A 23,787-nucleotide genomic window follows, 5' to 3' on the forward strand; every position below is an offset into this window, starting at 1 on the left:
GATGTGTTGGACTGCAACTCCCATCACCCCAAACAGTATAGCTATATTTGAGGGGTAGTGGGAATTGTACTCCAATGCATAAGGAAGGGTGTATTGTACCTTGGTGTGTAAGCTGTTTTTGGATATTGTGACTCTTGTGTTTGCTTTTTTAGCCATAATTCTATTCCTCTCTCTATTGATCTGTTGGGATTTTTAAAAAAAATCTCATCAAAATACATTTTAGGATGCATATTTTGTTATGCTTCTATTGGCAAGAACTACCTTGCAACATTTGGAGAAGCATTAAATCTGGTGGTGACCTTCACTGTGATCTACCCACACTGTGGAATTAATGAAGTTTGATACTACTTTTAACTGTCATGGCCCCATCCTGCGGAATCCTGGGATTTGTAGCTTGTGGCACCACAGCATTCTGACAGAGAAAGCTAAATATCTCTCAGAACTACAACTCCCAGAATTCCATAGCATTGAGCCATGGTAGTGTCAAAGGCAGTGTCAAAGTGCGTTAATTCTGAAGTGTAGATGAAGCCCTAGAGGGGCAGACCAGGTCATTTCTCACTGGAACTTGCAAATATCACATTTTTCATGCAACTTTGAGATTTCAGCAGTTGCTCTAAACTTGTAATTCCTATCCTCAATCAATGCCACCATTCTTGGCTGCAGCTGTCATTCATTTGCTTACGCATTACAGTTTTGGGGAGGGGGGCAGGGCTGAACACCATAAAAGATATTTTATTTAACTTGACAAGATGTGTGAAGAAATCAGCTCTCCGAGGAAACGAGACAAGCAAATTTCCATGGATGATTAATTCCTGTCACAATGGAGCTGGATCTGATGAGAGAAAAAGAAAGCAATCAAAGGGGAAATGAGTGGAGGATGGGTAATATGAAAGAATTTGAGACTTGATATTTCTTTAGTTGTCATTGCAGCTAAAAAAATAAAATAAAATCCAGTCAGGCGAGTCTCTAGAAGACTGGTCTACTGTGAACACAATATTTCCATTCTTTATGAGATCAGGAATACCCTGCAGTCTTGTGTGTTTTCTTTCCTTCTCTCAATTATTGGTAACTTTCCTTTGCCATTTGAAACCAAACAATGGTACAGTGTTATTTTTGTACTTAACCACAGTTGGCTTCAGGCAAGACTTTGCAAACTTGGTAAGAAGTACACACAAAAATCCATCAGCGATACCTTTATTGGCCAACCGAAATGCAATATATACTTGTTGCAGGAAGCCCATGGAGCTCTGAAAGCTTGCAACAAGTATATTGTGCATTTCGGTTGGCCAATAAAGGTATCGCTGATGGATTTTTGTTTGTATTTGTTAAATGGCCAACACAGCTACCCCTGAATGATTTTTGGTAAGAAGTAGACTTGGAGAAAACCATTGTGGCCTTACTGCTAGTGCAGACGTAATTCTGCACTGCAGCTGCCTCTGGAGGAAAAAAGAGTGGAAGGAATTCACACACGATGGAGATGCAAGTTCTAAATCGATGAAAGGGCTCTTGGTCTTCTAACCATGCTTAAAGGGTTACGGCTATTATCAGACCTTAGTTCTGTCCAGGAGTTGAAGAACGACACACTGGCCAGCACCCATAAGGTGGGGTTCATATCCACAAAAATCAATGCTAAAATAAAACACAGTCAGTCTTAAAGGTCCCACTTCTCTCTGCCTTTTTATGCTAAAATATATGGCAGTGTTTTTCAGCCTGGGGAATCCTTTCATTGTCTGACAAGGGCTGCATCTGCACTGTAGGAATAATGCAATTTGACATTACCTTGACTGCCTTGGCTCAATGCTATGGAATCCTGGGATTTGTAGTTTGTTGTGGGAGCACCAGAGCTCTCTGACAAAGCAGGGAAAACATTTTAAAAAACTACCACCACACTTACAGAATTCCACAGCATTGAGATATGGCTGTTAAAGCGGTGCCAAACTGCATTATTTCTGCAGTGGAGATGCAGCCATGGAATGTCATTACCACAGGTTGGATTTAAAAAAAAAAACGTTTTGCACTACAGTTCCCAGAACCCTTAGCTAGGGGATTATCGTAGTTGTTCCCTGTAATTCTTTCTCCCACCCCAGGTACTCCCTTTACTTCTGCTCAACACATTGCAGAGTTATATTCTCTGGTGCAGCTTCAGTTCACGTGAAGTACTTGCTCAGCCTGTTGGGTCTCATTGTTGCCCTGATTGAACTGAAAATATGGCCAAGAAGAACACACCCAGTCAGGCTTTTGGATGGGAAGTGAATCGTGTGGAGTGATGCCCTTTCTCTGTCATTGCTTTTTGAGAAACGTCTGGCAAATCTCCAAGGAACATGATCAAAAATCACTTTTCCATAGCAAGGCCGAAGAAATGGGATGTTGACCAAGAATATACAGTGGTCTAGCTCTACAGTGGTCCCTCTGCATTTGCTGGGGTTAAGTGTGAAGGAGCCCCATGAATGTGGGAAAACCGCAAATAAAAAAAACGCACTATTCTTTTTACCCAAGAGAACTCCTCTCTAGGAACTTCCAGGTCCTCCAGTGCAACTCTGTGCTCAATATCTGCCAGAGGATGATCATAGGATTGAGCTGGAGAACCGACAAGGAATAAGCCTTTGACTTCACGCCAGAGAAGTGTTTTCTCTAGGGACCTCTACACTCTCCAGCATAACTCTATGTTCAACTTCTGGCAGAGTTGTGCTGGAGGTAGGGTTGCCATATCCCGGATTATGCTGGGACATTCACGGTTTTGGGCCGTTTTGAACATCCCAGCCTGGGTTTATGGCCAGTCCCGGCTCTCACCTCGTCCGGTGACACTGCCGCCTCAACCATGTGGCAGCGGCAACAGATGAAGCCTAGGCCTCGCTGGGCTTGGGGCAGGGCCTCTATCGCTGCCTGCCACTTGGGGTGGGGGCTCAGCCAGCCAGCTAGGCCCTGAAGAGCAAGGTCTCCATGGCAAGGCCTTTCCTCCAGCGGTGGCAGAGCCATGTGGGGGCCAGCTGGCTGCCTGAGGCTCCGTGATGCATGGCAGGCAGTGGTGGAGGAGAGGCCTTGCTGTGGGGGCCTCCCTCCTTGGGGCCCAGCTGGCTGCCTGAGGCTCCTTGCACTCCTCTGCCTCAGAGAAGGCCTTGCCGCCGTGGCCTCTTTCCTCAGGGCCCAGCTGGCTGGCAAGGCCTTCTACAGAGGCGGAGGAGCCGTGCGGTGCCTCCGCTCCATCAGCTGGGCCCTTCTTATTTCTCCTCTTCTTCTTCTTTCTCCTCGTCCTCCTCTTCTTCCCCTCTTCCTCCTCTACTTCTTTCTCTCTTTCTCTTCCTCTTCCTCCTCCTCCTCTTTTTATCTTCTTTCTCCTATTCTTCTTCTTCTTTCTTCTCCTTTTCTTCTTCCTCTTTATCCCTTTTTCTCCTCCCTCCTCTTCCTCCTCTGCTGCTGCTGCTGCTGTTGTTTTGTGCCTTCAACTCCTTTCTGAAATTCCGACTTATGGCGACCCTGCAGAGTTTCCTTGGCAAGCTTTTTCAGAGCAGGGGGGTTGCCTTTACCTTCCCCTGTGGCTGAGAGAGTGTGACTTGCTGCCCAAAGTCACCCAGTGGGATTGCATGGCCGAGCTGGGGTTTGAACCCTGGCCTCTCATTGTTCTAGTCCAATACTCAGGCCACTACACCATGCTGGACCCTCCACTGCACTTAAAGGTACAGCACTCAGTTATTATTATTTGTTGTTGTGTACCTTCAAGTTGTTTTCCATCTTATGGAGACCCTAAAGCAAACCTATCCCGGGGTTTGCTTGGCAAGGTTTGTTCAGAGGAGGTTTGCCATGGCTTTCTGCTGACTTCTTGAGCTTGACGTCACCCGATAGGCAGGGAAATGAACCCTGGTCTCCAGAGTCCTAGTCCACCACACAAAGCTACATCACAAACTTCTATCCAAGAAGAATGTCAAAATGTCCTCCATTTTGAGCATGCCTAAGAAGCATGCGTTTATATTGTTTTTTATTGTTTTGTCCTCCATTTTTCTTGAATGACCTACATTTTGTGTTACATCATGTCCTACATTTTTCCTACACTTTGTCCTGGCTTTATGGAAGGGAATTATGTTAACCCTAGCTGGAGGACCTAGAGATTCCTAGAGAGAATATATTGATCAAAAACCACAAATAATCAAATCCACAAAAGTCAAAGCAGCAAATGTGGAGGCCAACTGTACCTTTAAGGTAAGTGAGGCAGACATCTCAGGCAGAAGGTTTTAGGAGACATAGTATTACAGCAAAAATGGTTCGCTTTTTAACATTTGCATTTTTACTGCCAGAGAGGAAGAGAGGTCCTTGTGTGGGATTTTTCTGTCTCAGTTTGGTCGGTTGAGTATGGTGCACTTTGGCTTGGAGGGATGTGCAGGTGCAGGAAGCTATGTCTCATCTTGTCTCAGGCCAGCGGCGCACCTAATATATTTGACACCCAATGCGGATCATTTTTTGAATACCCCCCTCTTTGACATCCTTTTCTGGTTCTGGCGGAGCTGCTGGCTGGGTGGCAAACGGAGATGACTCTTTTTCCCACCTGGCCAGCAGACTCAGAAGACAGCCCCTTTCACCAGTACACCTATGTTGCCTTTAGGAAAAGTTAGTAGGGGAAGCACCAGGTGGTGGGCAGAACTAACCCCACAATGGGCAGGGGAAATTATGGGGCCTGCAGCACTCTGTAGTGTTTTTTCTTTGCTAGCTGACCCTTGTTGGATTACAGCTTTGGAGACCAGGGTTTGATTCTCTGCTCAGCCATGAAACCCACTAAGTGACTTTGGGCAAGTCACATGCTCTCAGCCTCAGGGGAAAGCAAAGGCAAACCTCCTCTGAACAAATCTTGTCAAGAAAACCCCATGATAGGTTCACCTTAGGGTCGCCATAAGTCAGAAATGACTTGAAGGCACACACAACAACAACAACAAATCTAATTTCTACCCTAAGAGTAGGAGGAATTCAAAATTATGATAGGAGGATGCTGATTCTTCAGAGAAAAAGCAGTCTGAACATACTCAGAGGTATTATCCTCATTATTACTGCTTTACACATTCTGAGCCTAAGGCACTCATGAATCATATGGCTTCAGCTTCGAATAATTGTGTTTTTGGTGTTGGAAGTATTTCAGACACATCTTTCCTGACCACCCAACATTTTTACATCTTAAAACCATTAGAGATTGCAATCTTGTACAGACTGAGCCTCCCTTATCCAGAAACAACAAACCTGACCCTCTCTCCATCTCTGTAGGCAGTATGAAATCAAGGTCAAGAAGCACACATTTTCCAAAGCAGGGGCCCATTTACACTATGCAGTCATAGCACTATTATTCCATTTTGACTGCCATGGTTCCAGCCTATGGAACCATGGGTTTGGGTTTGCCCTCTCTAAACTACAAATCCCAGGATTTCATAGGGTGGAACCACGGCAGTGTGTAATGTGAATGGGCCCCTAATCCAACAAGGGAGGCAAGATATAATTATTGAGCACAATATAAAATGTTTTTCACTCTTAGAAGAATAAGAGCATGATTCTAAGGTGGTGGTGGTGGGGGCAACCAAGTATAAAGAAAGGGTGGGAAAGGATGGTTTCTCTTACCCAAGGGTTTGAAGGTCAAACATCTTGGAATTCACAAGCATCTGAAAGAGGACAAATGCATATTAAGATAATAAAATTTTGTTTGTTTGTTTGTTTGATCACATTGTCACATTTGTGTCTGACACCGGGGTTTGGAATCCAGAAGTAGACTTGAGTTTGCAGTTTAGCTGCTAGAGGAAGAGATAAAGTGAGAAGCTCTCCTGTGACATCATGTTGCTGTTCTCATTTTTACAAGCCTACCTCAGACAAAGACTTTCAAAATCTTCTAGACAGGACATGGGGAAGTTCCTTGTGGGGACTACAACTCCCATAATCCCTCCTCAAAAAAGGAATTTCCCCAATATCTGCTTCCAGCCCCAAGAAATTGCAGGCTGAGTTATATAAAGCAGTTGCAGCAACCGGGTGTGAGGTAGTAGACTTGAGTCTACTTCCTCTCTACCCCAAGCACCTGAGAAAGTTGACGCAATTCTACGGAAGCTCATGCTAACACCTTCTTTCTTTCAGTTAGTCTCAATGGTGCCACAAGATCCCTTTGTATTCTTACAGGTGATGTGATAACCTTGTTTAAATATTTGAAGGGATGTTATATTGAGGATGGAGCCAGCTTGTTTTCTGCTGCTCCAGAGAATAGGAGCCAGAAGAATGGATGTAACCTATAGAGATTCCACCTAAACACTAGGAGGAATTTCCTGACAGTGAGAACTGTTTGACAGTGGAACACACTCCCTCAGAGTGTGGTGGACTCACTTTCTTTGGAGGTTTTTAAATAGAGGCTGGATGGCCATTTGTCAGGTGTGCTTTCATTGTGAATTCTTGCATGGCTACTCTATGATTCTATGAAGGGCATCATCTTCTAAGAGCTCCAGACTCTTAGACATCCAGAGAAAGAGACTCCATTGGTTTTGTTAGTTTACTAGTGCTCTACTAACACCTACCTTGGGTCCTTGGGATGAGAAGGAATTCCTCCATGTCAAAGCAGGCTGCTTTGTCCTTGAAATCTTTGATGCATTCTTCAGCAGGATGGAGGACCCGTGCTGGAGGGAGAAGGGAAGCCCAGCCCAAATCAAACAGAGGAAGCTGCATTATACTGAGCCTCACCATTGTTCCTTTTAGCTCAATATATTGTCAACTCTGACTGGCAGCAAGGCTGCCATGCCAGACCCTGGTTAGGACTTTATCACACCAGTCGGCTGTCCCACCACAACCACACTAGTTTAAGAATGGAAGCATATCAGTTTGGCATAATTTCTTATCACACTTTCCTCCAAGATAGCACTTTGGTGCTGCTTTGGTGATCCATGGATGGATCTGGTTTCTGCACTGCCAAATGCCCCCTTCCATCACCACTGAGCCAGCTGTCTCCTAAAGCTGGCTGCTGTGTGAATGTGCACACAGTAGCCAGGTTCAGGAAGCTGTTGGTGCGTGCAGTTGCTGTACCTCTCCTGTAGCTCGATACTGCTGTGTGTACAGCTACCCAATATGGGCCAATGGTTTTCAGTGTTTTTCAAGGGAGCCTGAGCTTCTGGGAGGAGGGGAGGAAGCGTGGAAGAAAAGCAATACAGCAAACCTATCCTGGCTTTGGGTATACAGAGACCAGCCTCCCTGGCAGGGTGGAGAAGGAAGGTCAAAAAGATCAGACTGCGAAAAGGACATAGAGCTCTCTCTGCTACAAAATAAAATCAGGAAAGGAAAGGAAAGGAAAGGAAAGGAAGAGACTGCTTGGGAATTGCAAGGGGGAGGAGGAGATGGAGAAGGAGCAGAATCAGGCTCGCTTCCAACACATTACTATCTGAGAAGCAGAACTGCAGCAGAAGGGACCTATTGCGCAAAAGCTGCCGTGGAGTAGCAGCGAGATTGAAATCCTATTGACATGTTTTGCCCATCAATGAAAAGGTGCATTACAGCCACAAATTGAATGCAAGGTGGCAGCAATATGAACATGATGCCATGTGATAAGTATCAGCCAAAGATGCTTTCATCCTGTTAAAATTCCACTTTTCTAGCGTCATAAATAAAATCAAACAAGTTGAGTGTGTTCAGTGTGGGATGGTGGCATGTACAGTACCCCCAAATCCAATAAGAGCAGTGAGGATGCTTGGGTCACTATGCCGCTATCCAAATCCAGAGTTTAGAATTTTTGCTTTCGAGAGTGTGACTCCCAATGACCATTCTGACTACAGGATTCTGAAATTTGAAATTTAAAAAGGTAATTTCTCCTAAACCCTGACCTGTCCTGTCAAATATCACTTCTGCCTCTCTGCTGAATTCAGAAGTACGGGCTAAAGACTCACAGTACAAAAGGATCCTCTGATAGCCTTGGTCTGTTTCCTGGACAATTATGGAGTCGGGACACTTGGCAGAGAACAGTTCTGTCTTCATGTAGGGCCGACCTGCAGCAGTGAAACCAGAGAGAAACAGGTTGATAGAGCAAGAGAGTTGGGGGTTGAGGGAGTAATGAGGCTGTGTTTTCTGGCCAGGCTGGATAGTTGACGTAATGGACAGTTCAGCTGGCACAAGAGGATTTTCCTTGTAACTTGACTCCTTACAAATGTCTATAGGCAGGGGCTATTCTAGGGGTGCGTGGACTTCACTGGATGACACTTTGGAGGTGGCATTCTTGGAAGAGATTACCTTCTGGCATGTACTGCTATGCCTTTCTGTGGATAGACTCCTGGAGACTGAAGGTCCTGGGGAGAACCTGGTCCACCTGCCTGCAGGTGGCAAGGAAGAAGGCTGAGATGCTTCAGCAAGCCAGGGTGAAAGTTCCTCCCCTTACTAAATAGTGCCTGGAACCCCTTTGGGAGTTGCAAATAAGGCAGGCAGACCAAAAAGGTCTGGGGTATGGATGGTCCCTTCAGGTGTCCTGGTCCATCTCTTGCTGATGGCAACTAGACTGGAGCCTTTCTCATCCAAAGAGGCCCAATTACTCCTGTGGGACCATTGGCCTGGCTGGGACTGGGTGGGTGCCAGGCAGCCTGGAGGTGACATGGGTTATCGCACTGGGGTGACACCAATCCTGGTGATGCCACTGCCTATAGGTAGCAAATGCCAGGATTCCATAGGCACAGCTATAGTGCTATGATGCTGCTTTAACTGCCATAGAAACATCCTATGGAATCCTGGAATTTGTAATTTGGGGAGGGGGATTTAGAATCCTAAACCAGAGAGTTCTAGTACCTCACAAAACTACAGATCCCAGGATTCCACAGGATGCAGCCATGACAGTCAAAGTGGAATCATAGATTTGTGACCGAGACATTGAGATTGAGATAGATTGAGATTGAGATATAGCACTATGATTCCACTTTGACTATCATGGCTGCATCCTGTGGAATCCTGGGATCTGTAGTTTTGCGAGGTACCAGAACTCTCTGGTTTAGGATTCTAAATCCCCCTCCCCAAATTACAAATTCCAGGATTCCATAGGATGTTTCTATGGCAGTTAAAGCAGAATCATAGCACTATGGTGGTGCCATGTAAAAGAGCACAGAAAGAGAGGGAAGGAAGGAGGTATTTTTCTGGTCCTAATGGGTCTCGGTGCCCATTCAAGACGGAGGTCTGATGGTTGATGGGCATCTTCACTGTAGAAATAATTAAGATTGACACCATTGCTCCAGCCTATGGAATCTTGGGATTTGTAGTCTTACAATGTCTTTCACCTTCTCTGCCGAAGAATGTCTGGTGTCTCAGAAAACTACAGATCCCAGAAATCTGTAGCATGGAGCCAGGGCAGTTAAACTGGTATTAAGCTGCATTATTTCTACAGTGTAGATACACTCCAAGCCACCCACAAAATATTTTGCATTAGAATAAGGCCAGTTCACAAGCTCAGAGGAAACAGGGAAACCTGTTGTGGCGGGGGGGGGGGGGGAATATGTGGTATCATTGTATCTGCTAATCGAAAAGTTCCCATGGCTTCAGCCCCATAAGCTTTGTCTCCACTACAATGCTGGGTCACTTTCGTAATGATTTACTTTGGTATTCAGTTATTGAAAGAGTGCTTTGCAACAGACAGCCAAGGGCAACCAAGCAAAAATACACTGGCCATAGACTGATCAGATATCCTTCATTTCAGCCTTCTGTCCAGAAGGAATTTCAAAATGTCTAAGAAACATGGATTTATATTTGTATATGTGTGTTGTTTTGTTTTTGTTTTGTAATGTTCGACATTTTCCATGAATGTCCTATATTTTGTAGTGCCTTGTCCTCCTTTGTGGTTAGGACATATATGGTCACCCTGACTGGGCAGCTATTTTTGGTTTTTCCTCCTTCATGGATTAATTCCTGCTCCAAACATAAGACAGATAAGGCTATGGGAAAACATGGAGGGTGACATTGCTGGCCAGTTGCTCCCATATAAATTTGGTGGGCGATCCACACTGGAATGTAGTCTGAACTATAGGGACAACTGAAGATGCTGAATCCAATGTCCCCAAATAGGTTTACATCATAGATTCTCTTTACGATTCAAACTACAGCTCAGAGTGGATTCAGCAACCTGTTGATGGGGGAGCAATCGGCTGCCCTGGTGACAAACTAAAAACGACATTGTCTTGCCATCCTGTACAAATCTGACTTTTAAGGGAAGCCAACAATACTATAGAAACCTCCACTGTTGTGCTTCAGAGTCTCAGGTCTAATCTGCACTGCAGAAGTAAGGCAGTTTGACACCACTTTAACTGTCATGGCTCCATCCTCTGGAATTTTGGTGGGGGCACCAGAGCTCTCTGACAGAGAAGGCTAAACATCTCACAAAACTACACATCCTATACTATACATCCTAATTCTATAGCATTGAGCCATGGCAGTTAAAGAAGTGTCAAACTGAATTAATTCTGCAGTGCAGATTAGAATTTAGTAAATCAATAGTAAGAGATTCTTCTGAACTGCGTTTTCATATTGGGGTTGTCTACACAAAAATTGTCAGAAACAGAAATTTTGCCTCACCTTCTGTTGCCAGATCTGCACTTCCTTCCTTAAGCAGGTAAATCCATGATCTGGGAACACACTGGCCTGTCTTCCTGGGAAAGAAAGGCACAGAGAACAAAGTTATGTGTGGATGGATGGACAAACAGGCTATTTTTATTGTTGTTGTTATTATTATTATTATTATTATTATTAATTTTCTTATATCCCACCTTTCTCCCAACATAAGGACTCAAGGCAGCAATGCTGCAGATTCTCTCAGGCAGGGTTGATGACAGGGATGTGTGTGTAAAATCACAGATCATAGCTATACAGTTGTCCCTCCACATTTTCAATATACATCGCCAGCTACCATTTATAGAATCATAGGAATTTATCACATGGGAGGCATCCAGTACAGAAACGGGATTTAAACCAGGATTTTAAATTTAAAAAAAACCTTAAGTAGACATGTAAAAGTGCGATTGATTTTCAGACACATCAAGGTTAATGCAACATTAAACCGGCTAGAAAGTTGACAAAATGCAATTCTTTTTACTTTCGGGTTAATGTCGCATTAATGGATCTTAACAGCGACATTGTCTGAAATTCAATTGCTCTTCTGCATTTTTTTCTACTTTCTGTCTGGGTTAATGTTGGGTTAACCTGGACATCGTCTGAGAATAAATCCACTTTTGCGGGGTTTATTTACTTTAAATCCTGTTTTTGCACAGGATCTCTCCCATGTGATAAACTTTATAGCATCATAAAATCATAGTTGGAAGAGATCCCAAAGTTCAACTTCATTCTGCCATGCAGGAATACACTATCAAAGCACCCCCAATAGATGACCATCCAGCCTCTGTTTAAAGAAGGAGACTCTACCATACTCTGAGGGTGTGTATTCCACTGTTGAACATCACTTATTGTCAGGATGTTCTTCCTAATGTTGAGGTGGAATCTCTTCTCCTGTAGTTTGAATCCATTGCTCTGGGTCCTATTCTCTGAGGCAGCAGAAAACAAGCTTGCTCCATCTTCAGTATGACAGTCCCTCAAATATTTTAAAAAGGGCTCTCATGTCACCTCTTAACCTTCTCTTCTCCAGGCTAAACATACTCAGCTCCTTAAGACGCTCCTGATAGGGCATCTTTGGGTGGATGGAGGAACAGGCAGTGGTGGCATGCATTTCAAGGTAGAGGACAGGTGGATTAGAGGAAGGGTGACTTACAGCCGGATGGCGGCCTGCAGTTGCAGTTGCTGTGGGTCGTTGCTTTGAGTCATGCTAAACAAAGTGCTGTCAGCACTGGTGAATGTCCTCAGTGAGGAAGGGGATGATGAAGCAGCAGCTATGAAGAGCCATCTGCCAAGATACTGCAAAGGAAAATTATTTGGGTTACTCTTGGGACCAACCCTGTTGTGTGCCTTCAAGCTGTTTCTGACATATGGCGACTTTAAGGCGAACCTATCACAGGGTTTTCTTGACAAGTTTCATTAGACGGAGTTTGCCATTGCCATCCTTGTCTGAGAGAGTTTGACTTGACCAAGGTTACCCAGTGGGTTTCCATGCATACTACATACAAAGGTGCCTTTAAAAAAAAACTACCATGGACTATTTTCCAAGGGATTACTCTTTCCCCAGGTCCCAGGGCTGGCAGGTCAGGACCATACCTGTACTCTCCGGGATGAAACACGAAACCTGAATAAAGGATTTGTGATGCCACAGAGGGCACATCCTGGAGATGCTACAAGGTTGACATTACAAAGAGTGATCCCTGGGAAGCATGATGCATTCTGTATCAGTCACAGTTGTTCAGTGTACGTCAATCATGTTAAAAACACCATGTATAATAAAAGACAAAAATTTGTACACATATATTTTCTTTTTCTTTTTTTTTTTTTTTTAAATTAATCTTTATTGAAGTATTCATAAAAATTACATATATGACAAAAAGCAAAAAAAGGAAAAAGAACATTACATAATACATCATATAAAAAAAAAAAATATCACAGACAGAATCAAAACAAGACACAGAACGTTACATAATATACACCACTACATACAAACAATACATGACTTCCAACGAAGGGACTGGGACATTTTTCTCTCTTTGCCCCGCTTTCAACATTAATACATGTGATAAATAATTTTAATTTTCTATCCTATCTTGCGTAGTTCTAACGATCCAGTTACCCCGTCCATTATATGTCAGACTTTTAGTTACTTATGTATTTGTTATGTTATTAATATTTATATCCATAGCTTATGAGTAAATAAAAAGAAGAAAGACCAAATGGTTCTAACTTCTATCATTTCACAGGTAGAATAAACAATTACTACCAAATAAAGTTATGGATTATATTTGCAGTTTTCAAAAATTCAACTAAAGGTTGCCAACTTTTTTTCTTCTTGTCCCAATCTTGATTCAAAATGTAACAAGTCAATTTGTCCAGTTCCATATAATCAATTGTCTTAAGAATCCATTCATTCCATGTCGCATGCACATCCCCTTTCCAATGAGATGCAAAAACAACTCTTGCAGCCGCTAACATATAGAAAATCAATTTCCCATGTTTCAACTCCAAATCATCATCTGTAATCATATTCAATAAAACAAATTTTGGTTCCAGCTTAACATTTCTTTTAATTATTTGTTGCAATTTTATATGAATTTGTACCCAAAAGTTTCTTGCATGCTCACAATACCACCACATGTGCATGAAAGATCCTACCCCTTTACCGCATTTCCAACATAAAGGACTATGGTTTTTATAAATTTTAGCTAGTTTCAGCGGGGTAATATGCCACCTATTTTGCATCTTAAAATAGTTTTCTTTAATCGCAATACATCCTGTATAGTTTAGTCTGCGGCACCAAGTTTTTTCCCATTGTGACAAAGGCAATGTTTCATTTAAATCCTGTGCCCATCGAACCATAGATGGCTTTATAGTTTCTTCATGCAATTCTATTTTTAACAGAAAACTATAAAGCTTTGCAATTTTTTTTACATTTTTCCCAAAAATAATTTTGTCGAATTCTCCTTCGACTAGCTCTATACCACATGTTTTATGGTCTAATTGAAATCTCTCCTTAAGCTGTCGGTAAAGGAACCAGTTCAAAGTACATCCCTCCTTTTCCAGAGTATTATGATCCTTCATCACTAGCTTATTTGAATTTTTATCCAACATTATTAAATCTTTATACGTTATCCAACGTCCTCTATTTATTTCCTCATTACGATGGAAAGCTTCGTTTATCGAGGTCCATATTGGAAGCTTGGGGTATATAATAGGTTTAAATTTAGCCCAAACCTTATAGAGCGCCTTTCGTAAAAAATGGTTCAAAAATAAATTATTAGCTTTTACTTTATCGTAGAATAAAAAGGCGTGTATTCCAAACACTGTGCCTGATAATTCCAGCTCTAGCATCAGTCTATTATCTAACTTAAACCATTCCGACATCCATTCAAGGCAACATGCATAGAAATAAGTTTTTAGATTTGGTAACCCCATTCCTCCCCGACTTATATCATCTTGCATGGTTTTGAATCGCACTCTAGGTTTCTTCCCATTCCATATAAATTTGTTAATATCTCGATTCCATGCTGTAAAAGCCTTTTCATTAATTAAAATTGGAATGGTTTGGAAAAGAAACATAATCTTAGGGAGAATGCACATCTTAACAGTAGCTATCCTTCCCATCCATGAAAGTCCTATTTTATCCCATCGACCTAAGTCTTTTTTTATATCTTGCCACACTTTGTTGTAGTTGTTTTTAAACAAGTCTGAGTTTTTTGTGGTAATCCAGATACCCAGATATTTTATCTTATCTACAGCGTTATAGCCAGACAGTCTCTGCAATTCCAATTTTTCCAAGTTATTTATATTCATTAATAACATTGCGGTTTTATCCTTATTTACATTCAATCCAGACACATTTCCAAATTGTCTTAGCAACTTATTAATTTTCCCTATATCTTCTATAGGTCTGGTTAATGACAATAACACATCATCTGCGTATCCTTTGACTTTTGACTCTGATCCCTTAATTTTAACACCTTTAATATCATCATTATCTCGAATATCGTCCAGTAAGGGTTCCAAGAGTAAAATAAATAATAAAGGGGAGAGGGGACATCCTTGTCTAGTTCCTTTACATACATTTATTTCGGTCGTCCTTTCTCCATTAATAATCAAATTTGCAGTTTGTTTTTGGTATATTTTATATAACCATTTTTCAAAGTTTTCTCCTAGACCAATTTTTTTACATATTCCTAATAAAAACTGCCAATTGACCTTGTCGAAGGCCTTTTCAAAGTCTACAAATATTAATGCGAGTGGCCTATCACAACTTTTCTCGTGATGTTCAATTAGATCAATTATATATCTTACATTATTTTTCATCCTCCTTTCTGGCAAGAAGCCTGACTGATCTGAATTGATATATTCTTTCAACACCAATTTTAATCTATGCGCAAGAATGGCTGTAAAGATTTTATAATCAGCGTTGAGTAACGCTATAGGTCGAAAATTTTTAGGTTCTAAAAGTTCATCTTCTATCTTTGGAATTAACGCTGTGTTAGATTCTAGCCATGATCGAGGGATTTCTCCTTTTAAGATGTTGTTCATTACTAATTGAAGAGGTTTGCTTACCTTATCTAAAAATATTTTATAATATTCAGACGGAAACCCATCTGGGCCCGCCGTTTTCCCAGGCTTGCTCGCCAAAATTGCAGTTTGTATCTCTTGAACCGTGATTTCTTTGTTAAGTATATTATGTTGATCTTGAGATATTTTTCGGATATTTTTGCCCTCTAGATAGTTTTTAATTGCAGTTTCCGAAATTGAATCTTTCCTAAACAGATTTTCATAATATTTAAAAAAAGCCCTTTCTATCTCTTTTTGTTTGGTCCAGATCGTATCGTTATATTTAATTTTCAATATTTGTTTCTTCTTCTGTTCCTGTCTTAATTTATAAGCCAGGAATTTCCCTGGCTTATTTGCTGAAAAAAAATATTTTTGTCTAGCGAATATGATTTTCCTACCCACTTGTTCTGTCAATATCAAAGATATCTGTTTACGTATTATTTTTAGTTCCCCTAAAATTTTGGCGTTGCCACAATCACTTAACAGTTTCTTTTCTGTTTTTTGTAACTGATCATTCAAGTCACCTAATTCCTTATCTCTCTGTTTTTTCCTTTCCGCACCCTTTTTAATAAAAAAACCCCTTAAGACCGCTTTGGAAGCCTCCCAAACATAGTCAATTGTAGTTTCTCCGTTTAAATTTTCCCTAAAATAGTTATCCAATTCGACCTTTGCCTCCTTAACTATCTTCTCATCTTGCAGTAACAGCTGATTCAATCTCCAATTATACTTATGCATTCCCCATTTTAATTGTAAATGAATTGATTTATGATCGGATGTGAAATTTGAGGACATATCTATCTCAGAGACCTTAGAGCAAAGTTTCGTAGAGATTAAAAACATATCTAATCTAGCTCCTGAGTTGTGGACTTGTGAATAAAAGGTAAAATCTTTGACTTCTGGATTTTTAAGTCTCCATATATCAATTAAACCACAGTGTTCTACCATTTCAAAAAAACTCTTAGGGAGTTTTCCCTGTTTAGGTTTAATTGGCCGATTAGATATCCTATCTAGTCTTGGTTCCCACACAGCATTCCAATCCCCCATTATAATAGCCTCATCAAAAAAGATGTTTTTAATTTTACTTAGTAGTTTCTGGTAGAAGCCTTCTTTGTTGTCTATAGGGGAATATACTCCCAAAATCAGAACTTTCTGATCTTGTATTGTAGCTATAACTCCTACATAATGTCCCTTGCTATCATTCAAAACCTCAACAACGTCCCACATATTATTTATATAGAGCACAACTCCTTTTTTACGCTTATCATGGGCAGATACATAGTGACTACCCAGTCTATAGTTTCTTAAATAATGTATTTCTCCCTTCTTAACATGCGTCTCCTGTAAACATACCACATCATATTTTCTTTTTAACAAAAAATGAAAAATCTTCTTACGTTTAATAACCCTGTTTATACCTTGTACATTCCAACTGATTAAATTTAATTTCTTACTCATGGGTGGTTGCAGTATCTTCAGTGAGACTCCGTGCCGGGCTTATGGATCTGTCATCCTCTACATCTGATGCTGACCGGAGCTGGTTCTCCGCTGTGTCTCTGTTTTGACTCTCCACCTCATCCGTCTGACTCAAGACCAATTGATTTGATGTCTCCTCTAGCAGCTTTCCTTTACCAACACCTTCTATAGAGATCAAAGAAGTCAGGGCCCTTTCCTTTAAGTGACTTTCGTTTTTCTCTGTCGGTCGTTTTTCATTGTTTAAGTCCTTTCTTCTCGGAAATCGCAAGTTATAGTCTCCAATCTCCCTCCTCTCTGGCTCTAAGTTAGAGATTTCCCCAGCGGTTTGATGTGAATTTTTCTTTTGATTTGGATTTTTAAAAAGCGTATACATTAATCTTCTGGCTTCGTCTATGTTTTTCACTTCATAGCGTTTCTTTTTGTACCAGAAAATCAAACCTTCCGGTAGTATCCACCTATATGGAATGTTTATTTTCCTGAGGTACATTGTCATAAATTGATAATCTTTCCGAAGTCTCAAAATTTTTGCCGGGATATCTTTGTAGATCTGAAGAGGCTGGTTGTCTATTTCAAAGGGTAATTCATTATGTTTTCTCAACAGCTGATCCCTGGAAAATTTTCTAAGAAAAATGATCACCACATCTCTAGGAATTTTTTTCTGTTTAGCAATAACAGAATTTAATCTGAACACACGATCAATTCCAAGAGCATATATCTGTGGATCCTGTTGCAAATAAACCGCTAGATTAGGAATAAACTGTTCCATCAAATCTTCTCCTTCTGTTTCTTTCAAGCCCCGAATTTTAACAGATTTCTCCCTTGCTTTACATTCCCATTTCAGTGTTTCTGCTGATTGCAATCTTTGGGAGTTGCTTATATCTTCTATCTTTTTATCTTGAGATTTACAAGCTTCTTCCACAGCGTCCAGTTTTTTCTTTATGTTAGTCAGCTCTCCCATTGTTCTATCTACTGATTTGGAGATTTCTCTGAGATCTGCCCGGATCTCTGTCCGAATTTCAGTCTTAAAAGCCCCCATTTCTAACGAAAGATTTGTCATTTTTTCGCTCAAGTCCAAAGTGATTCTTCTTATCTCTTCCAACATAGCGGGATTATTATCCCCCGAGGATTGCGGTTGGGGTTGTTCCAAAGATGGTCTTCTCACTTGCTGGATTGCCAAAGATTTTCCTATTTGATTTTTCTTTCTTATATCCATGTATATTATAAACTCTTTTTGCTTCTCTTTAAAATTTTCTTTTTTCTCTCTTTTTTTCTTTTTTTCTTTTAAAGTATTGTAAATTTTACAAAGCACTATGCCAGCATATCTATTTTAGAAGTAGTTTCCAAAGAGAGGAGAGAAAGTAGTTTCTCCAGGCTATTTGAAGCTTTCCAGGTACTTAGTTTATCTATTGTCCAAAGTAGTTTGACTACTTGGCTTCTTAGATCCTTTGTTTCTTAACTTCTCACCGCTTTTCAGTCAATGTTGATTACTTCTACCTTGAGTCTCTATTCTTAATTGATTTAGCACAGCTGCGGCCGCTTCAATCCTCAGCCATTTATATTACTAATTCAAATCCATTACAGACTTGAGTCTTTAGAAAAGGGAAAAACAAAACAAATTTTCTTTCCTTATATACGTAGATTGTTCTTTAAGTCAAAACAAAAACAAAATAGCTTCTTCAAAATCCAGCTTCTAAACTCTTTAGTCAAACTTTAGTTCCCTCTCTTTTCATGTTCTCACAGGAAAAAAAAGATCAATAACAACGCTTTCCCTATTCGTGATTATCTCCGTGTTCATTTCACTGCAAGAAGGGGCTAAGCTGTATTAATAGTCCACAGCCCAGATTCCTTCATATCGCCTTAAATCAAAACTTCAAAGTTACAAACAATGTCACATAAATTTAAAAAGTTGCAGGCGTTTCTTCGTGCATAAGGCACAGCAAAGACGCGGTCGCGGGCAGCTCAACGCCCCTCACTCACGGGAAGGGAGCCTTGGTGTTTTAAGACTCACAGTCCGTTCGGAGGTAAGGGGGTCTCGGTTGAGCCCCGTCCGACTATCCCTTGTCCCGGGTTAGTTTAGCCACTTGTTTGGCCCCGACACCACGTCTTGCAGACCGCTACTCTGGGAGCGACCTCAGAGCACGTCTTCTCGATTCGCCATAGCAACCGGAAGTCCACATATATTTTCAAGACAGTTCTCTTGCCCTGAGATCCATTCACCTTGCCTATGGATTAGAGGACAAGACCAAGCCCTGAGAACTTGCAACCCTATCAGCTACAGTTAATGGAACCAATATATATACTGTACATGCTTTCACTTACCTGCATCCTAAAAAATATGTTCTGTCTAGGCATTTCTAGGTCCTCCAGTGTCAACTTCCTGTCCAAGAATCATGCTGGAGGACCTAAAAATGCCTAGAGAAGTGTCCGATCTAGGCATTTCTAGGTCCTCTAGGATGATTCAATGATATGCTTGAGCTGGAAGTTGTTCATTTCAATAAGGTTCACTGTTACCTGCAGTTTCACATTTTGGTGTTACATCTAGGAATGTAACCTTCATGAATACAGGGCTGATACTGTCTTGTGTTTTGGCTGACATATGTGGACATTCTGTGGACCTTTGAGGAGAGACCCCCCAGAGGTTTCCCAACCCCCTTCGCTGTATACTTAGGCAAAAGCAAATTTCTGCCGTCTTTCGTAGCTTGCAATCTTCCTCATTAATAATTTTTGTCATTATGCCATTGTGATTCACAGACAGGATTTGACCGACTTTTTGAACGCTAACAAATCCCTTTAAAGATCTGAAAGACCTCACACAACCCTTTGAAAGGCAAGAGACATGATTTGCATCTTTCTGGATCCCAATACATTCTATTCCACTCCCACAACTGATTAATTATACTTTATAAATGAGGTCTTAATACCACTCAGCGCTGCTTCCTAAGAAGTGGGTTTATATATCCATGAAAGCTCATGCAAACATAAACCATATCAAATGAAATCCATGAAAGCTCATGCAAACACTTTAAAAGAGTTTTTTAACACACTAAACAATGTACTTCAAAACAATACCACTCTTACATCATACTTTGTTCACTTTGATCAGTTTTGTCATTAATCAGATCAATCACTTTGTCCCCAAACTGCTTTATTTTTATACATTGCCTCCACATGTGAACAAATGGGCTATCTTTTTACCACTTCTCCGACACAATGGAGAAGACTAGGCATTTATGCAATTTATTTTATGCATGGTTTTAAAGCTGATGCTTTTAATGTGACCGAAACAGGCTTGTACACACTGAAGATCTTTATTGCGCTACCCGAAATAACTGGCTTCACAGAAGCACCTGAATGTAATCTGTGCTACAATGATCTGCAGACTGCATACAAAACTGAAATTCTTGCTAACACCCTGCGAAGCCGATGAAGTGCAACACAGTGTGCCATTATAAATAATAAACTAGCGGGCTTTTTGTAAGTTTGGGAAGGAACTGGATCTCGATAGCATGCATCTACATTCCCACATTAGGTACCTTCTGCTTACCACCCTGAGTTTTTGTTGTTACCTGGTCTCGGTTGAGCTCACTAGCATGCAGCTTCATGGGTTCTTTGCACAAGGAGAGGGCATCCACAAAGGCCCTGTACAGGTAGAGAAAATAGTACCACGGGATTTCCATTGGAAGAGTTACTGCTAGAGTTTTGCTCTGCGAATCAGCCTCTGCACTAACATCCTGTGAGGCTCACCTTTGCCCCAGGCTTGCTAAATGTTTAGCCCTCTGGAGTCTAGAGTCCATTCTGAGCTTGTGGTGTGGCTCAAAATGAAATCCAGAAAGACCCTAGCAAGCAAAACCAGAGGCCAGAGAGCAAAGGAGTGAGCGAGTCTGGCAGTATTTGAGATGATAGAGAGTGTGTACTCACTGGCAGAGAAGGTCATGTAAGGAGTAAGAGGGATTTTCTCTTAACTCGTTGTTGTGTGATGTTTCCAACTGACGGCAACCCTAAGGTGACTCTGTCACCGGATTTTCTTGGCAGGATTTGTTTAGAAGGGGTTTGCCCCTTCCTTCCTCTAAGACTGAGTGTGACTTGCCCAAGGTCACCTAGGACTTTATCATATGGGGAAAACTGGAAGGTTAACCAAGTGAGAATCCAGGTTTACCCAATGTATTACATGAAATTTTGCAAAAGACTTTCACATGGCGCCGCGTGTAAATGGGTCACATCCCAAACAGAAACGTGCAAGATCCTGGGAATAGCTTCTTTTGCAAAAATACCAAATTTGCAAGTCCATATCCATCTCAAATCTGGTAGTGTGAAAGGCATTTCCAGTTCAACCATGGGATTCCCCTGTGAGAAACAAACTTCAATTCCCATGATCCTTTGTTGCGAGTTTGCTTCCGGTACTCCTTTGTCTTCCACTGGCTGCCAAGAGGAAAGCAGCTGTTTTTCAAGGAGGAAAGAGTGAAGGGGCGGAGAAGGGAAGGATGAGGAGCCTGAGCATGCCTCCCTATTCTTGTCCACCTCTAACTCGGGGGGTTTCCTTGGGTCCTCATCTAGACTCATATAGACTCTGGCAGCCTGTATAGGAGTCCTGGGGTGAAGGAAGCTCTCCTATTGAAACGGAAGCGTAAAATCTTCATGATACGATACTCCTCACTCTGCGCATGCGCAAACACTCTAATTCGAAACCACGAACCTGATGTGATAACTAAATGTGGTAACTACGGTCCCAAACACACTGCAGAAATAAACCACTTTGAGACCGCTTCAACTGCCCTGCCTAGGCTCAAAGCTAGGGAATCCTGGGAACTGTAGTTTTGTGAGAGACATTTGGCCTTCTTTGTCACAGAGCTCTGGTGCTGCAATAAACTACGATTCCCAGCATTTTCTAACACTAAGTATTAAAGAGAGATTAAAGTGCATTTAAAGCATCCCGCAAATAATGCAAGTAATTGCGTGAATGATTATCACATGCAAATAAAGTGATGATAATAATAATAATAATAATAATAATAAAGTGGAAATGCATTGTCACTGAAATCCCAAAAGTAAATAGATGCTTCGTGACCACTTTAAAGGCGGGTTTTGTGCGACGTCGAGTGATACCGTTTTGTGTAATTATGCAATTTTTCTGGGATATTCATGGGATCTCCTTTGTGTGATAAACTCCTTGGTATTCAACCTCCCTAATTGGGTCTACATATCTAGTGTGTAGTCTTCCTCTTTTTCTACTGCCTTCTGCAGTTGCTAGCATTGCTGTCTTTTCTAATGAATTGTGCCTTCTCATGATGTGGCCAAAGGCCTCAATTTAATCATCCTGGCTTCCAGGGAGAGTTTAGTCTTGATCTGTTCAAGGACCCATTTGTTTGTCCTTTTGGCTGTCCATGGCATCCTCAGCACTCTTCTCTAGCACCAGATATCAAAGGAGTTGATTTTCCTCTCATCTGCTTTCTTCACTGCCCAGTACTCACATCCATACATAGGAATGGGGAATACAATAGACCGAACGATTCTAACTGTAGTTGCATATCTTTACTTCTCAGGATCTTGTTGTTTAGTTCTTTCATGGCTGCTCTTCTGAATCCTAGTCTTCCGATTCCTTGACCGCAATCTCCATCCTGATCAATGATTGATCCAAAGTATGGGAAATCTTTGACTGTTTCAGCTTCCTCGTGGTGAAATAGGCCTGGCATGGCCCTAAATGTTGCCGGTTCATATTGACAGAAGAGGTTGTGAAAGTAGTTTAGCTAATGGGAAGAGGGATGAGTGGGCTTAAGTGGCGATAAGCAGGTAACACCCATTTGCCCTGCTTTGCTGCACAGTCTTGCTTCATCATATGCACATTAGTTTCCATTGATTAAGAGCCATGTATGACAAGAAGTGCAGAGGCCAGGCTTTATATTTAGACATAAATACCTCAAGTCACCCTATAAGTTGTGTGTGTGTGTGGAGATCTGAGATATCATTTCCCATCACGACCACCCTGAATATACTGTGGGTTTCAGACCTGAATCTGTATGGAAAGATTGCTATCCTTGATCAAGGGATTCCCCTATCCTCCAGAAAAGAGCAGCTTGTCATGTTTACATTACTGAGGTTCCCACAACTTGGTGTTGTTACTTCATTAAAAAAAACAAGAACTGAGCATTTATTTTACTTTCTCTTAGTCAGCCGACGTTGCTCAAATGACACAGTGAGCGGAGGGAGCCACAGATCCTAGCAACCTCCCAGGCAGCTGCAATGATATCTATAAGGCCAGTCCCCATTCTTACTATCCTCACCCTGACCATCAATAAGGCCGAACCCTAGTTTGCAAACGATTGTTGACTTTGGGCCTTTAAATGTGAACATGTCTTCATTGTAGAAAATCACACCATGAGACTATGAGGGAACTACAGGCTTTGCTATTATGCTTTACCCACACTGTGTCTATGAGAGAAATGGATTTGAATCAAACACATAGGATTTAACAAGAAAGTTAGAAACACATGACTAGAGCAGAAAGGATTATATTATCATATGCTATAATTAGATTACATATATAGATAGTATGGAACCACATATATACATGTACACTATTATAATCAATATATCTAATAGGATTGAATAAAGTTCAGCTGAAGCCCTTATTCTGAAGAGAAATTTTATAAAAAGTTAGTAAAAGAAATAGTTTTTAGATAAGTTTTTTTATATTATGCTCACTTTATAAAAATATATTGGACTTCAAGTTATTAAATATATAACACACTGTTATCTATTAAATAGATTATTTTGTAAGAATTAAGGGGGTTTATATCTTTGAGAAATAAACATGATAACATTTCTTAGAGGTCTTTAAACAGAGGCTGGATGGCCATAGGTCAATGGGGATGTTTTGATTGAGAGTTCCTGCATGACAGAAGAATGGGGTTGGACTGGATGACCTTTAGGATACCTTTCAATCCTATTATTTTATGATTTTGTGATTCTAGAATATGTTGAGTTTAGTTATTTTATAAAACATAGACTGAATAAGTTGCTTTTGGCTATATCAAGACTATTAAGATGGCTAGTGTCTTGTTTAGAAAATAAATAAATAAATAATAAAGTAAACTTGCATTACAAATATAGCAATTAAATTAGACAAAAGGGTTTCAAAGGAAAGAAACCGTTGTCTGCACCTGCACATCAAGGACA

The 23,787-nt window shown here is 41.0% G+C and overlaps 1 protein-coding gene across 2 annotated transcripts; it reads right to left on the minus strand.

The window, feature by feature from the left end:
* Positions 1 to 712: 712 nt before the first annotated feature.
* Positions 713 to 20,482, minus strand: APOM (apolipoprotein M). 2 transcript variants are annotated; one of them, XM_089488777.1, is made up of 7 exons: positions 20,181 to 20,455; positions 11,726 to 11,868; positions 10,540 to 10,613; positions 7,884 to 7,982; positions 6,528 to 6,626; positions 5,593 to 5,633; positions 713 to 832 (listed from the first exon to the last, which is right to left on the minus strand). In XM_089488777.1, exons 1-6 carry the CDS (start codon positions 20,289 to 20,291, stop codon positions 5,608 to 5,610), a joined length of 552 nt encoding a protein of 183 aa, XP_089344903.1. In that variant the 5' UTR covers positions 20,292 to 20,455; the 3' UTR covers positions 713 to 832; positions 5,593 to 5,607. The 2 variants fall into 2 exon arrangements, with proteins under 2 accessions (XP_089344903.1, XP_089344912.1); XM_089488786.1 differs by lacking the exon at positions 713 to 832 and adding an exon at positions 1,787 to 1,848 and having other exon boundaries at positions 20,181 to 20,482.
* Between the last annotated feature and the right edge of the window lie 3,305 nt (positions 20,483 to 23,787).

This window comes from Sceloporus occidentalis, unplaced genomic scaffold, assembly GCF_023333645.1.
Source record: "Sceloporus occidentalis isolate IW3139 unplaced genomic scaffold, rSceOcc1.0.p SCAF_1, whole genome shotgun sequence".
Taxonomy (NCBI): Eukaryota; Metazoa; Chordata; class Lepidosauria; order Squamata; family Phrynosomatidae; genus Sceloporus; species Sceloporus occidentalis.

Excerpts from the sequence above, each read along its gene's own strand:
- APOM (XM_089488777.1), bottom strand. The coding sequence starts at position 20,291 with ATGGAAATCCCGTGGTACTATTTTCTCTACCTGTACAGGGCCTTTGTG. Across the intron at positions 10,614-11,725 it reads CTGCAGGCCGCCATCCGGCT|GAAGACAGGCCAGTGTGTTC; the intron begins GTAAGTCACCCT and ends TTTCTTTCCCAG. Across the intron at positions 7,983-10,539 it reads TGCAGATCTGGCAACAGAAG|GTCGGCCCTACATGAAGACA; the intron begins GTGAGGCAAAAT and ends TCACTGCTGCAG.